Consider the following 14249-nt stretch of genomic DNA (forward strand, 5'->3'; position numbering starts at 1 on the left):
CTCCATGCTCACAGTGCTGTGGCATCCGCGCTGTCACTGACCAGAAAAGTGCGCGAACTGATTTCCCGCCGGCGCTTTCAGGGAGGGAGGGCGGGAGTGACGGTTGGATGACGACAGTTACCCAAAAGCACCCTCGACACATTTTTTTCCCCAGAAGGCATTGGGGGCTCGACCCAGAATTCCAATGGGCAGCGGGGACTGCGGGAACTGTGGGATAGCTGCCCCCAGTGCACCGCTTCCAATGTCGACGCTTGCCCCGTTAGTGTGGACTCACAAAGTCGAATTACTGTCCTTAGTGTGGACACACACGTTCGACTTTGTAATATCGATTCCACATATTCGATTTAAGTAAAATCGAACTACTCTCGTAGTGTAGACATACCCTAAGTCACAGGACTGGAACTTAAACCCACAACCCTCTCCATGAACCAGGGTTAAGGTAACTCTGGAATTCTAATCTTGGCAAGAAGCTTTCAAACTTGATTGTCTACAGCTGAGCCCCTGCATTCATGTTCAGGCACCAACATGGGGCTTGATTTTCAGATGCACTGAGATTCTGCAGCTCAGTAATGGAGCCAGGGAGAGGTGTGAGTGCTTAGCACCTCTGAAAATCAGACCACTTACTGTAGGGATTCAAATAATGGAGTTAGACTCCTCATTCTAGCCATAACCCCTCTGGCTGTTTGTCCAATCTGAAAATGAGAATATCTGCTTTATGTACATGGCACAATGAGCATTGACTAAGGTACTGTACAGCACTTTGGAATATTGAGCACTAGAATGTACCATTAAGAGTATCGGCTGCACATTTACCTTCATTCCTGCAATATCTCATCAGAGTCCTGATAGCAATGAAGTTTAGTAATAGAACCATTTTATACCAGGATAGTACCCACAGGTCCCAACCAGGATAAAGGCCCTATTCTACAGGGCACTGAACAAACAGGTGGACAATCCTTCCCTGAATGTCCAACATATGACATTGATGCATCACACTCCAACATGAATGGAAGCTTTGTCATGGCACAAGGCAGACTCCTAAAGCAATATGGAAAAAAATCCAGATTAGATCATGAAGATGAATTTAGTATATTTGCTGGTTCCGTGGTAGTGCATATAATGCTTCCATCTTAAGTGGGACTCTCAAATGAGGTGTTCATGAAAGGGCTTTTTAAAAAATTGATTTAACAGCAATAAGCACAAAAGGGCCCTAGTGATCCTGACTGTGGGTCCTACAATAAGAGCAATAGTATAATGCAATTTTAAGTGTTTGGATATTAGTAGTGGGTTCTGCTTTGTTAATGACTAACAGATAATATTCTAGAAATAAATTGAAGTGGTTTTCCTTTGTAGCTCACCAATCTCTTGTATATTAGTTGCATGCAATGTTTTATTACTTAACTAAAAAGGCTCAGATCCCACAGTGATGAGCCATATAAGTACCTGGATAGATTTTCAGTTCATAGTTTCTCATATTTTTAATGGATCATACAGATTTATACACCCAGCTTTACAATCCCATCTGAAGTACAGTGTATTCCATGAAGTCAAGTTGTATTCTGATACAGATATAGTTTTCCTCTACCATTAAATAAACGTATGTGATGAAGTAACAACTAAGGCAATAAGATTCTCTCAACTGTTAGTCAAGATTTTTATGTCTTAGCTAGCGTCAAATGAAACTTCTGTCGCAAAAAGCGGAACACACAAGATAGTATTAAACTGGATCCTCTGAAACCATTTCTACAGATAAGCTGAAAAGTCAGAATGCAGCAAACCAGTCTTCTTCACATGGCATTGGGGTTTGGTTGACACCTTTTGCTGCTTTACAGTATGTGAAATCTATTCCTGCACTGCTCTGAGTAAATAGTGCTGGATTAAGTACTAACACAGAATGCAGAACAAAATCTGTAGTTTAAGCATAAAAATAAATTGACAAAGGCCTGCCAGTTACAGCCTTATATATTGTATTTAAAAAAAATTTTTCAAGAGACTAATTTTTTATGATTATCCTTTTATAAGCTGCCATATTAAACGAACTGTCTAAAACAAAAACTAAAATACTTGGTGTCAACTTCTAATTATCACACTTTCTTCTTTTGGAAACCAGCCCCAAAGTAGGTTATATGTGGAGTCCAGTAGATAAGAGAAATCCCATTCTCCAAGTAAAGCACTATCTCAATATGAAGATAATGTGCTTCAGATTACTAAAACTGCATTACCAGCAATAAGTTTTCCAACTGCTGGGATAGAACAAATGGCAAGGAACAATATATACAGTAAATACAATATCTGTTGCAAGCAGGATATTGTCATTACAAGAAAATTAACCTGATTCATTAAAGCCATTCCCTATCTGACATGCAAACTGAATGCTGATGTTTGTCAGGCATTCACTTTGCTTAAAAAAAAAAAGTTCAGGGCCTAGATCGGTTTCTTTCAGTGTTGTAGAAGTTACAAGCAAATGGTGCAGTTAATGGTTAGGATGATTCTCTTGTTCTGATCTTTTTAGTTTGTCTATTAGATTCATGCTGCAGCTCTTTTCTTTTCTTCTGCTGCTGCTGCTGTAGTCTTTCCTCTTTCTTTTGTAGATAAATAGCCATGTTGTCGAATGAGGCCTTGTAAAGACTGCTGTAGCAACTTTCTGTCCCAACAGAACCTGTGGCAGAAAAAAACAAGACAACGTGGATGCTTTGAGCACTATTCTCAACTACTTCTTGCACTGAAATTTTAAACAAAATATTCCTGACTCCTGCACTATAATTCTAGATATCTTAATGCACAACATTTTTATTCTGTTTAAATGTGGTGAGGCACTCACAAGTATCACTACTACACTCATACATACCTAGGCCAAGATTTTTAACAACAGCCTAAAGTTAGAATTTGAAATCCATACTTAGGCCTCCCTGACTTTTCAAGAGTACTGAACACCCAACAGCTAAACTGACATCAATGAGGGTCAAGGAGCATATAAAAATTCTAACTCTCGGCTTCTATTCTTGAAAATCTTGGTCTTGGTAATATCACTAAAGACCCCCTTGGAGTGCATTAAAGAATCTGAATTATTCCACAATGCTCAAACACTGCACAGGCTCCAGTTAGAGTACTGTGTTTAGTTTGGTATTCCCTGCATTTAAAAAAACACACACAAAAACACACATTAGAAAATTCAGACAGGACATTATGAAATAAGCATACACAAACTTCCCAGCACCGATCCCTGCAAGTTCCGCCACTCCTTTGTGAGCCTATTATAGTACATCCTTAAAGATTCTGTTTAAATGTACTCAGAGCATGACTCATCTGTCATTCCTGTAAAATGCATGAACAGTCAAGGAAGATAATTGGAAAGTTACTCTGGGGAGTATAGACTAAAACTGACAGATTAGAGTTATTGTGTTTCTAGAAGCAGTTAGTGGGGGTGGTCTAATTCCCATCTGTGATTCCTCCCGCCCCCCCCCCCCCCCCCATCCCTTCTCCCACCTAAAAAAAATCCTTAACTGTAAGTAAAAGGAGAAACAGACAGGTGTGGGCTGGAAGAAGAGGGGCATTGTTTACTTACTAATCAAGCTACATATCAATTGTAATTTCCACCGGACTGGACTATGTTAAGGTTTTGCAGAATCTCTTTTCAGGGGCAATAGTTTATTCAACTGAAGGTTTAAGTATTCAATTTCTGCTTCTATAATCTTAGGTTACAAGAGGTCTTACAGATTCCATGATCACCAGCTGTCTAAGGGAGGAAGCGACACAAGCAATCTCATTGTCTTATCAAGTAGGGTAAGTACCTTTTTTCATAATCTGTAAAAGCACTAATTACACAACTGAAATAGGTGCTCATCAACTGAGCCTCCTCTCGCTAATTAGCTATAATAATCCCTATGCTCTGAATAGTCCTCCTTTCCCAGCTGCAGATACCCAGGGACTACTATAATACATTATGGTAATTAGCTATGCTGGAAAGTAACTCTCAGAATTGACTTGTTTTCCACTATAGTTCTGTATTATTCAGTCTCACTCGGGACCCTGCTTTTAAATGGGTCTACGTTGAAACATCTGAGCTGTGTAAAACACAGGCATTACAAACACATTCCCTTCTAATGGATGCAAAAATCTACCTTCAAAAGGTAGATTTTAACGGAAATGGCATACAGAAAATACTCCCTAGATTAGATATTAAAGGTATTAAATTTAATTTTCCAGCAACTGTGCCAAATTACATGGGCTGATAATTTTTCTGCATATATAATGGCCCTCCAAGGATGGAAGTTAGGGTTTCTTTTCCTTCTTTTAAAACAAGCTTCATAACATCCTAGCATGAGGCCTCAATCATGCACAGAGTTAAGCCACACCTGTCTGTATAGCAAGGCGTCCATCGACTCCTACCCCACCCACCCTTGGCGATTCTAATTAAGTTTGTTTTAAAATGCCTGGTTCCTGCAGGCTAATGAAAAAGGCATTTTTCTAGAAAAACCAAGGGCAAAAACCATAAACAAAACCTCCACCAAAATAAATGCTTAATATTTTCATTTTCAGGTACAGCACAGAGTGGTAGAGCAAGCTTCCCTGTACTGTCTTCTCAAAGTGCCTCAACTTAGACATGCAGGGGCTGCCTTTAAGCTCCCAACTTCAGTGTAGACATATCCTAAGCGATTTGTCCAGAGCCAGAAGGAGAGCCATGAACACAACTCTGATCTGACTCCTTCCCTTGTGCTTTCACCTCGTAACACATTCCCTGGCCCTTTTGTCAAAGTTGCTCACCTTCAAACATTGTCCAGTTGTCGTGCAGGTATTTTGACATTTTCATTAATCCTTTGTCATCAGCAACAGGCTGGGAAAGAAAAGAACACCTATTCACTACGCTCCTCAGCAGCAATCATAAAAAGTGCATTACACTGACCAGCACAATGAGAAATGCAAAGCCTCAACTGAGTACGATGAAGAAAGGGAGATTTAACAGAACACCTTTCCTTCCCACAAACTCATCACTGAGGCCTGGCATGGGGTCACCATGTTCTACCTAAGGCAGCCTGGAAAACAGAGCTTGCCAAGGATCTGAAGGAAAAATGGGAATCAATTTTCTAGAAGTCAATAAGGTAAAGAAATAGCTTGGGGAAGAGGTGAACCAAGAAGACTCTCATGAAACAAATTTGAAATGAAAACTTTCCAACTACATCCCACTACTCTTAGATTTACAAGGGTGATGAACTTATTGTCTGGAAATCTAACAGCTACCATAGGGAATCTGATAGCTCACATTTCAGCTTTGGTGACTCAGTTCTCAATGGAACGATAACAGATACTAACAACAGGGCCACCACTGTCTTTTCTCCTCACAGAGGTTCCTTTTGAGATAGGTACAGAAAAGGGTGGGCAGGGCGCATTTTTCTCCATGCTTTATTTTCTTTTTAGCTCCCTCTTCTTGAAGGCCACTAACAGAATCTACACCCTACCACCAAAAGCACTTTAGCAATGGAGTTAGCACATGTCTCACTGGGATGGATTGAGGAGAGGTAGTTTTCCTGGACTGCAGCACTAGGTCAGTGTGTCACGCTCTTCAGTGTGGAAGCTGACACTCGTCCTGTAGAGTCAGTTGGCTGCTGGGACAAGGTTAGGGTGATAGACTACGACCAAGAAACTAGTACAGCTGCTCAGCGTACTAGTAGCACTGACTTCAGTCAGGCAGCTCCTCCTGCTGCTCCCATTTGAAATCCCCCCTCTCAGCAAGCCTTCATCACCAGCCAGTTAGGAGGGAAGCAGTTTTTCAAAACAATAGAGGAGTGGGAGCTCTCACTGGGATTTTGGGAGGAGGGGGAGCTGTATTCCCCTATGCTCCCTTTTAGTTTAACCACTGGGTTAGGGTAAGATGATGATGTGGGGAGCTGCAGAGGGCCCCCCACCCAGAAAAAAAGTCTGAGAAGGGACAAATTTGAGAGGAGTGTAAGGGGTATTTTTTTTTTAGTCGAGTGACATTTGTGCTTAAGAGCAGAGATGCTAGTTTAAACCAGGTTTAAGGCAGCCAAACATTGTGCAGGTACCTTAATATTGACCCGTCTAGGTCAGACCTGGGTATCTCCTGAGCTGAGACTGCGAGTCATGCTAAATTCTGTGTTTTACACAAATGAGGGAAGTAGGATGAGCCCATCTCTGATCAGATCCAGATCTGACCTCAGCTCAGAGCTATAATGCATTAAAGCAATTGTGCCATTTAATTTTCATTCAATTATTCTGCCTTTTGCTGAGGGGACTGGCGCAGACACAAGATATTGGCAATTGTATCAGAGTACATCTAACCTGCCAATGTCCATCCACAGGCCTGTAGAGTAGAAGTGATGCTTCTTTGTCTTCCTGCAGTATCCACAGCCCACCTGTTTCCTCAAATGCAATGTCCCAGCCTTTATGCTTCAAAGAGATTTGGTGTCTGTAATTTAACAGCTGGGTAGCAGCATCAAACTGGAAGACGTAAACTGTGGGAATACTTTAAACAGAAATAAAATGGAATTACCATTATCACACCTGCCTAGGGCGACCACTTGTACGCAGTAAATTGCATCTACTCACTCCAAAATTAGTACCGGAGCAAAATCAGCAGCATTTCAAGTATAACTCTAAAAAAAGAAACTGACTCCCCAACACTGAAAACTACTTATTTACAACCCCAGGGGCCAAGGTAAATTGCAGATACTGGAGAATTTAATATTTCTTTCCAAATGTTACACTGAAGAAAAATCCTTCTGAACGGTTTTCCCCAAGGTTAGACTATTTTAAAAGGAAGGTTAGCAAAAATAATAAGCCACGTGCTACTAAAGAATATTTTTGCATAATCAGATGCATTGTTTCACAGTGCAATTTACCTTAGAGTTCACAGCTTGAAAGGTAATTAAAGAGCATCAGCAAAAATAAAACAGGGTAAGGGGAGTAAGGGGTTGGGGGGGAGAGAGCATGCACCTAAAGAGGTCCAAGAAAATGGGCTCTGCACTGGGGCCTGGTGTGCACTGGGAAGGCCCAATATCTATTCCCCTGCATCCATGATCTCCACCTACAAAGCTTCCTGAGACCTGTTAAGCCCAGCAGCAGGTGTTTCAGGTAAGTTCATAGGAACAAGGCTCCCACACTGGCAAACAAGAGGTTCCCCAAAGGGAGAAAGTGCCTCCCTGGTGGAGCTCCCAGCTTCACAGCACAGGCAACTTAGGATGCTGTTCTCCTTCTCATCATACCCAAGCCTGTGTGTCAAGATGGAACTCATTTTGCTAAGCTTAACAGGTCACAACAGCCTGGGAGCTGGGTTCATCAGCAACTTCCTGGCCCCACTGCTCACTAGTACTCTGCTGCATGGCAGAGCCCATATCCTTGGGCCCAATGGGCAGCACAGCCCCCTAGCTGTGGCTCTTAATGCTGTTTTACACTGGTATCTCTGCTGACTTATAGGTCAGGAGTCAATGTAGCACTGTAAAGACTGGACTCAGACCCAAAGACCCTGGCCTTTGCGAGCTGTTCCACTGTGCCCTGAACTCAAGAGGAGCTAGATTAGTGGCTCTCAAACTTTTTGTTACTGGTGACCCCTCTCACACAGCAAGCCTCTGGGTGTGACTCCCCCTTATAAATTAAAAACACTTTATATATTTAACCCATTATAAATGCTGGAGGCAAAGCAGGGCTTGGGGTGGAGGTTGACAGTTCGCAACCCCCCATGTAATAACCTCGCGACCCCCTGAGGGGTCCCAACCCCCAGTTTGAGAACCCCTGAGCTAGAGCATATAAGGACTTTATAAAACACTGCAAGAGTTTACTAAACCAAGCAACGTTCGAGCCACTTCTGTTTGAATTGATACTAAGGGCTCTCACGATCCTCATGCTAAATCCACTGACATGCCCATGATTAAACCCATCCTTTAAGAGTCCATAACAGGACAGCCACTTTAAATTCAGAGAAAGTCAAACTCCCAGCAATGGATGTCTCACAGTCCCCTGCCCTTTCTTGAAATAGCTATAATTTTAGCAATCGTTCCCCTTTATTCTTACCAGTCACATAAAATGGCAATGTAATTTCCTTGACAACAATAGGCTATTCTCGACACGGCGTATTTCTGACAGGAAGTAAAAAACACGTAATTATAACCTTAAACACTTAGGGGGGAAAATTAGGTTTAATTTAGGCACTTAATCTATGGAACTTAATGGGGATCTCCATTTTAAAGAATAATTTAGTCAAGTTTAAGGGCATATCTTGACAGTAGTCCTTTCCCCCCAAAATATATCACATTTTTGCCTTCTGTACCCCCCTTCCCCAAGTGGTCAGCGCAACTAACTGAATAATTTAACCAGACATGAAGTCAGCACAGAGCCTACTGAGAGACCCACAGCGAACAAGCAAGCAGGTGCAGCCTAAAGGAGAGGACAGCATTATTTTAGCCTTTAAGGGCTGTGAATTATAGGGGAAATATTCACATATTTTAAGTGTCCTTAGCCAGAATGCCACACTATTGGTTTATAGGTTACATATAACAGGAAGATGGTGGCCAACAGGTCTGGTGTAAAAAGTGAATGCAATGATGTGTAGCCAATGTTTTTGTAAAGTGATCTCAATTTCACCCTTTGATAAATCGGCTTCCAGTAGGATGTGTACTGTAAAAAGGAAGGTGAGTGGTACGGGGGGAAATGGCTCATTTCAGCAGAAGAGCTAATAACCAAGGAAGGAGGTAGCTTTACTGGACAAAGCTATTAAATTCCTTTGCTGGAAATATTGTACTTCCCGCCCAAAAACTACTGAATATACTGCCTGTGGAGCACAGCACTAAGTTTGAGTTGAGGGTGGATAGCAATGAAGAACCTGTTTTATATAAAAAACAAACAAACAAACAAACAAAAAAACCACACACACCTGCAAGAATTCTGCCTGTTTTTTTTTTTTTTTTTTTTAAACACCCATGACTGCAAAGGCAAAAACTTACTCTTATGTATTTTTAAAAGCCCTGGAGATGTCATCTCTGGAAGGAATAGTTTCCCTATTCAGAGGAGAGGGAATAGCTCAGCTCCAGCAGAACAGGGAAATGATTCTAATCCTTCCTTCGCTAACCTGGCAACATTTTAAAAGGGGCTTTTGAGCACCTCTGCTGGCACAACACTGGGTGAATGGTCAGTCCCTAATTAACCATGGCTGAGAGCTCAATTCAGGAGCAACTACAGGGTTCCTACTTCTTGAGCTGGCTATTTGGAGTGCAAGCAGTCTCCCGGGAGTAATATTTGGACATGTAATCTGGGGAGGAAGCAAGGGCTGCATTGCTTTTCAACATCCTGGATAGCGAGTGTAATGCAAGATGATAACCCCTCTTGCCCAGAGAACCGGATTCATGTAGGTTTGGTTTATAAGCCACAAGCTACAAAAAATACAGAGGCACAAACAGCAGGAAAAAAGGTTACACCGTGGCCTCCATCCATATCTACACCCCACTAGTGGTATAAAATATCTTAATTACAGAGAAGGAAAGAATGCATTGTGCAATATCTCTACGCTGAAAATAAAAACCAGGCAGCATGTACTTCCCTCTTCTAATCATCTGTTTGAACATGAGGGGAACATTTTCTAAAGGTCACTATCAACAGAAAAATAAATTTCAGAGCACTTGAGAACAGATGGGATTGGTCTGTTGCTACTTTGCAGAAACAATTATTCCATGTTTACAGATGGGATCCAGTCTTTCTATACAATTCATGGATACTAAATCACTCAAGGTTTAAGATATCGAAGGAGGTGAGGGTGAAGGATGAGAGAGTTATTGCAGCTACCAAGAATAGCTCCACAGTTGGGTAAACAGAACTATTTACATTGTGATTTTGTAGAAATGATGGCTTCCCTTGTTGACAAACAGCAGCAGTGGGCTCTCTAGACATTTAAAGAACAAAGTTGTATTCTGTATCTCCTACAGCACCAACTCCTGTCAGACAATTTGTGGCATAAGTGATGCTAACAGACAGGATAGGCAGGGTACACTTTGTATGTAGATACAGAAGGGACACGGGTATTAAATGCCCAGCAGCACAGTTCAACTCTTAAATTGTCAGTTTGACGGGGGTTTTTTAATGGATGTGAAATGAGATCTAGTAACTTATTTAATTGTGGAATAAAATACAAGCACTCAAACATTTTTTTCATTAGGCAAGCCCATGGGACCACTGAACCTAGTAAAAAGATAATGCTAACAAAACAATTCATGGTAAACAGGTGTCACTCTTAACTTCAGCCAGCCATCACCTTAAAATTAACCGTTGACATTCTGTTAGAAGCAGTGACCCTGTGAAACACACTAGAAGTATCTGGGCAGAAATTGCACAATTTCTGTTTTGACCTTTAGAGAAGCAGATCAGATCAGGTGAACATTTGGACTTCTAAGGTTATCTAGTCCATGCCCACACTACTGTGGGATTTGTTCCCTATCATCAGCTAAAATGACTACTCCTGAGACCAGCTCTACATCGCTTCAGCACAACTATATATTTCCCAAGACAAGTCTATTTGGTCTGATGGATGGTGAAAAATTAATTCTTGTGCTCATGTGCAGTCATTACAACGAAGCATGATTATAATAAAAAGACAAAAATCAAGTCACTCGTCTCATAAGCGTCAGTGAACTCACAGTGAGCAAATAGCAAAAATCATAAAATGCCAGATGAAGCAGCAGAAAAAACAAGGACATCCCATCTGATCTCTCTTGTAATCAAAGCCATTGGTAGCTAATGCACTAGCTAAAGTCTGCAAAGTGCTGACAGGAAAAGCAGACTCTAAAGAATAAAGCAAGATTAAGCAAGACCATTCCTTTACACAATACAATGAAGTATGGCTCAAAGATTGTCACTATCCTCTGAAGCTGTTGCCTCCATGTGACAGGGAAATACCTCAACTGGCAAAGTTACAGCAGTGACTTCTTCACTATTTCTGACACTGAATGCAATGTCAAACTTCTGAAGCATGGGCTCTCTTCTGGTCCTCACTCATGGGCTAACACTAGAGAATAAATTCTCTATGAGACTGAATTGTTTGAACGTTGAGAATCTGCGGGTGAGGAATTTAATATCAGTGTATTCATTGATGGCCAACCACTCTCAAAAAACAAAGGTTTGGTATGCTAGCAATAGCGTGTATTGAAGGCTGTGATGTTCTACTGAGAGTAGGAGACAAAAATTGATGTCTGGTTTGACCAGTATATTAGCATACATAATTACAGCAGTATTTGAAACCACCAACTTTGAAAGCTAATTGACAGACTCCATCATCCCACAAGCATGGAGCCAATCCAAGGCTAGCTTTTTAGAGGAGATGGAAAAAAGGCTACTTCATTTGTGAGAATTTGTAATAAGCAGAGGTCTCTCAGATTCAAGAAGGAGCTCAACCTGAAGTGACGATGGCTTCCAAGAAACCCATCTGGATGTAGACAGTGTTTATTTTTCCATGCAAGCTGTATAGTAGAATTGTAAAATAATGCTGGCTTGCAATGATATAGCTGACATGTTGCAGATAAGCTTTTGCGGGCTTTTTTCTTGGTGGGAAAGAAACTGAGAATAGATTCCTGGTACAATAATGAAATGTAAATACTCTCCATTCCAAGCTTCTCTCAGCCCATGAGGAGCAACTTACTCAAGTGACATCACATGAGGTGACAGCAAGAGTGTTACATAATTCCTGAAAACTACCACTTAAAAAATAAACTAATGGTACTTTTTCACATTAGGTGTAGCAGTAAATGAGTTATAGACTTCAGGGTTGTATATATATAGTTCTGAAACAGTGTTACTGTTCCTTCAAACTGAGTAAATAATTATACCAGTCTACGGGAGGATGCATTAGTACAACAACTTTCTCCAAGGGTTCCATTCATTAATATTTCATGACCGTTTAAAAACATCAAACTGCTAGTTCCTTACTGTGGAGGGAGGAAAAGAGCTTTCTAAGGTTTGTCTGAAATGAGACTCTGGATGCAACTAAAAGCAAATTCTAGGTTCAGAGCACTAGATTCTATGATACAGAGGACCAGCCTTAGGGGGCTTACCTGTGGATTTGAGAAGGACTTGCACGCTATTCTCTGACACAGAAGAACTTGTTAAATAACCTTTTCACAACATTTAGAGAGCACTTTTCAAATAAAGATCCCAAAGCTCTTGACAAGTTTTGGCCTCATCCTACAGTCCTTCCACCTGCTCAGCTCCCAGTTAAGTAGATGGGAATGTACATGCAGGCCTATAGGATCAGGTCATACACAGACTGCTTAGAAAATGGCAAACCCTTTAAAGAGAGCCTAGCACTCAGCTGTGGGGAGAAGGTGAAGAATACCTTCTCCAACTGAAACTATAGGGGACTATTAGCAACGCAGAATGGAATACTTCACTTGGATTCTAGCCTGGACACTGGGGTAAGCGTGCCCTAGGAGTAAAAACCACAAGTGGCCAAATCCTCTCAAGTTTTATCCTAAAGTCACTATCTAGAAACCCATGTCTAACACTAGACTGGAACATTGACTGACTGAGGGAAAGTGTCACCTACCAGACTCATACGGAAGTAGATCAAGCCCCTGTTGTCTCAATGAAAGATAGAATAGCTAGACATTCACATAAAAAAAACAAAAAACAAAAAACCAACAACCTACCAAGCAAAAGATGGCTTCCCACAGATACGCAACACATGGATGACTGAACAGGCTAAGTGATAGCTGGCTCAGATTCAATGCAGATGGCAAGGACAATACACCGCTACCTCGATATAACGTGACCCAATAGAACATGAATTCGGATATAACGCGGTAAAGCAGTGCTCCGGGGGGGCGGGGCACTCCGATGGATCAAAGCAAGTTCAATATAACGTGGTTTCACCTATAACGCGGGAAGATTTTTTGGCTCCCGAGGACGGCATTATATCGAGGTAGAGGTGTACTGTGTTGTTCCAGCTGCTAGTATGGAACAAATCATATGTGCAGGCAAGAATGGATACTACCAGATCCAAGAGTTTTCAGTACAAATTAAAATATACTTCAGAGTTTCAATTCAGTAAGGTAATACTTCTCCTGGTAATTTGCTACAAAGATTTTGAAAAACCTTTCTGCTCAAATGTAACTTTTGAGGATGTTAAAGCTATAATTTTACTAGTTTCAAAATCGCTTTATGCTAGACTTTCAGTTTCACTAGATGTTTCTGCTTAACAATTTTAGGTTTAAGGGCAAGTTTCGTATACAACAGATAAACTGAAAGCTTCATCTTAATTTCAAACACAAGTTTTGGGAGAATTGCAGAAAGTTCTGAAAATGCCACCCTGTATTTATAAAGAAGTGCCTAAGAGCCTGTCCACACAGCAATTTGGTGCACCGAAAGCAGATGTTCTTGCTTGCAGTGCACTAACTGGCTGCAAGGACCCTACTACCATTCACTGAAAGTTTCAGCGTGCGCTTTGACCTACTGCATTTGCAAGTCAAAGCACACTATAGAACTTTTAGTGCACAGGGGCAGGGTCCACACAGACGGTTAGTGCACAGCAAACTAGAGTGCTGCAGATTTACAACCCAGCTTGCTGCACACTAAATTGCTGTGTGGACAAGCCCTTTAATGACTTAAGAGCACAAATTCTGTTCAGTTTATGTTCCTAAATCCCACTCTTTATGAACTGTGGTTTCTAGAATTTAAACAGGATCTCCCACCCACTACCATAAAAGAGAGCTGGTTTCAGGGTGGATTTGATTTAAATCACTAGTCAGGAAGACTCAATTTAATCATGGATTTCTACATAAAAGTGCATTCTTGTTGGTTGTTATAACTTTAATACATATTCTTCACAACTCAGAGATAGAGACCACCCAAACTGGGTCTCTTTTATGGCCTGCTGCCATTATAGGTTTTCCCTTCTTGTGAGAGAATGGTATGGCAGATCTCAAATCAATGAAGGCTACACTCAGAAAGACCTCAAGACTTCTGGAATATGCTGCTCAAACAGTTTCCCTTTTGTTTCTACTGCCTGTCCCTCCCGTCTCACATTTATCTCCAGACTTCTTCTCCTTGTTCAGATCTATTCCGCCCCCAACAATCTTCTATTCATTAAATTTTTTGAATCTTTGCACTTTTAGAGAGAGGTAAGGGATTGACTCTGTGTACACAAATTTGCAGAGGGACAATAGGGTTGAGGTCTGTTATTTCTCACCGCTATATATTATTTATTTAAAAATATTTTTGCTGTTAATAAGCATGTTATCTCTGGAGAGACAAATCCA

The 14249-nt window shown here is 41.1% G+C and overlaps 1 protein-coding gene across 1 annotated transcript in view; it reads right to left on the bottom strand.

Annotated features, from left to right (window-relative positions):
• Positions 1–2480: 2480 nt before the first annotated feature.
• The window catches only part of WDR4 (WD repeat domain 4), a 29302-nt gene continuing 17533 nt past the window's right edge, over positions 2481–14249 (bottom strand). The window contains exons 8-11 of the mRNA XM_065422396.1: positions 8026–8090; positions 6298–6481; positions 4765–4834; positions 2481–2659 (exon numbers count right to left, since the gene is read on the bottom strand). Of these exons, the coding sequence (XP_065278468.1) occupies positions 2481–2659; positions 4765–4834; positions 6298–6481; positions 8026–8090 (498 nt within the window). The remainder of the gene's footprint in view (positions 2660–4764; positions 4835–6297; positions 6482–8025; positions 8091–14249) is intronic.

The sequence above is a fragment of the Emys orbicularis genome, chromosome 1 (genome assembly GCF_028017835.1).
Source record: "Emys orbicularis isolate rEmyOrb1 chromosome 1, rEmyOrb1.hap1, whole genome shotgun sequence".
Lineage (NCBI taxonomy): Eukaryota > Metazoa > Chordata > Testudines > Emydidae > Emys > Emys orbicularis.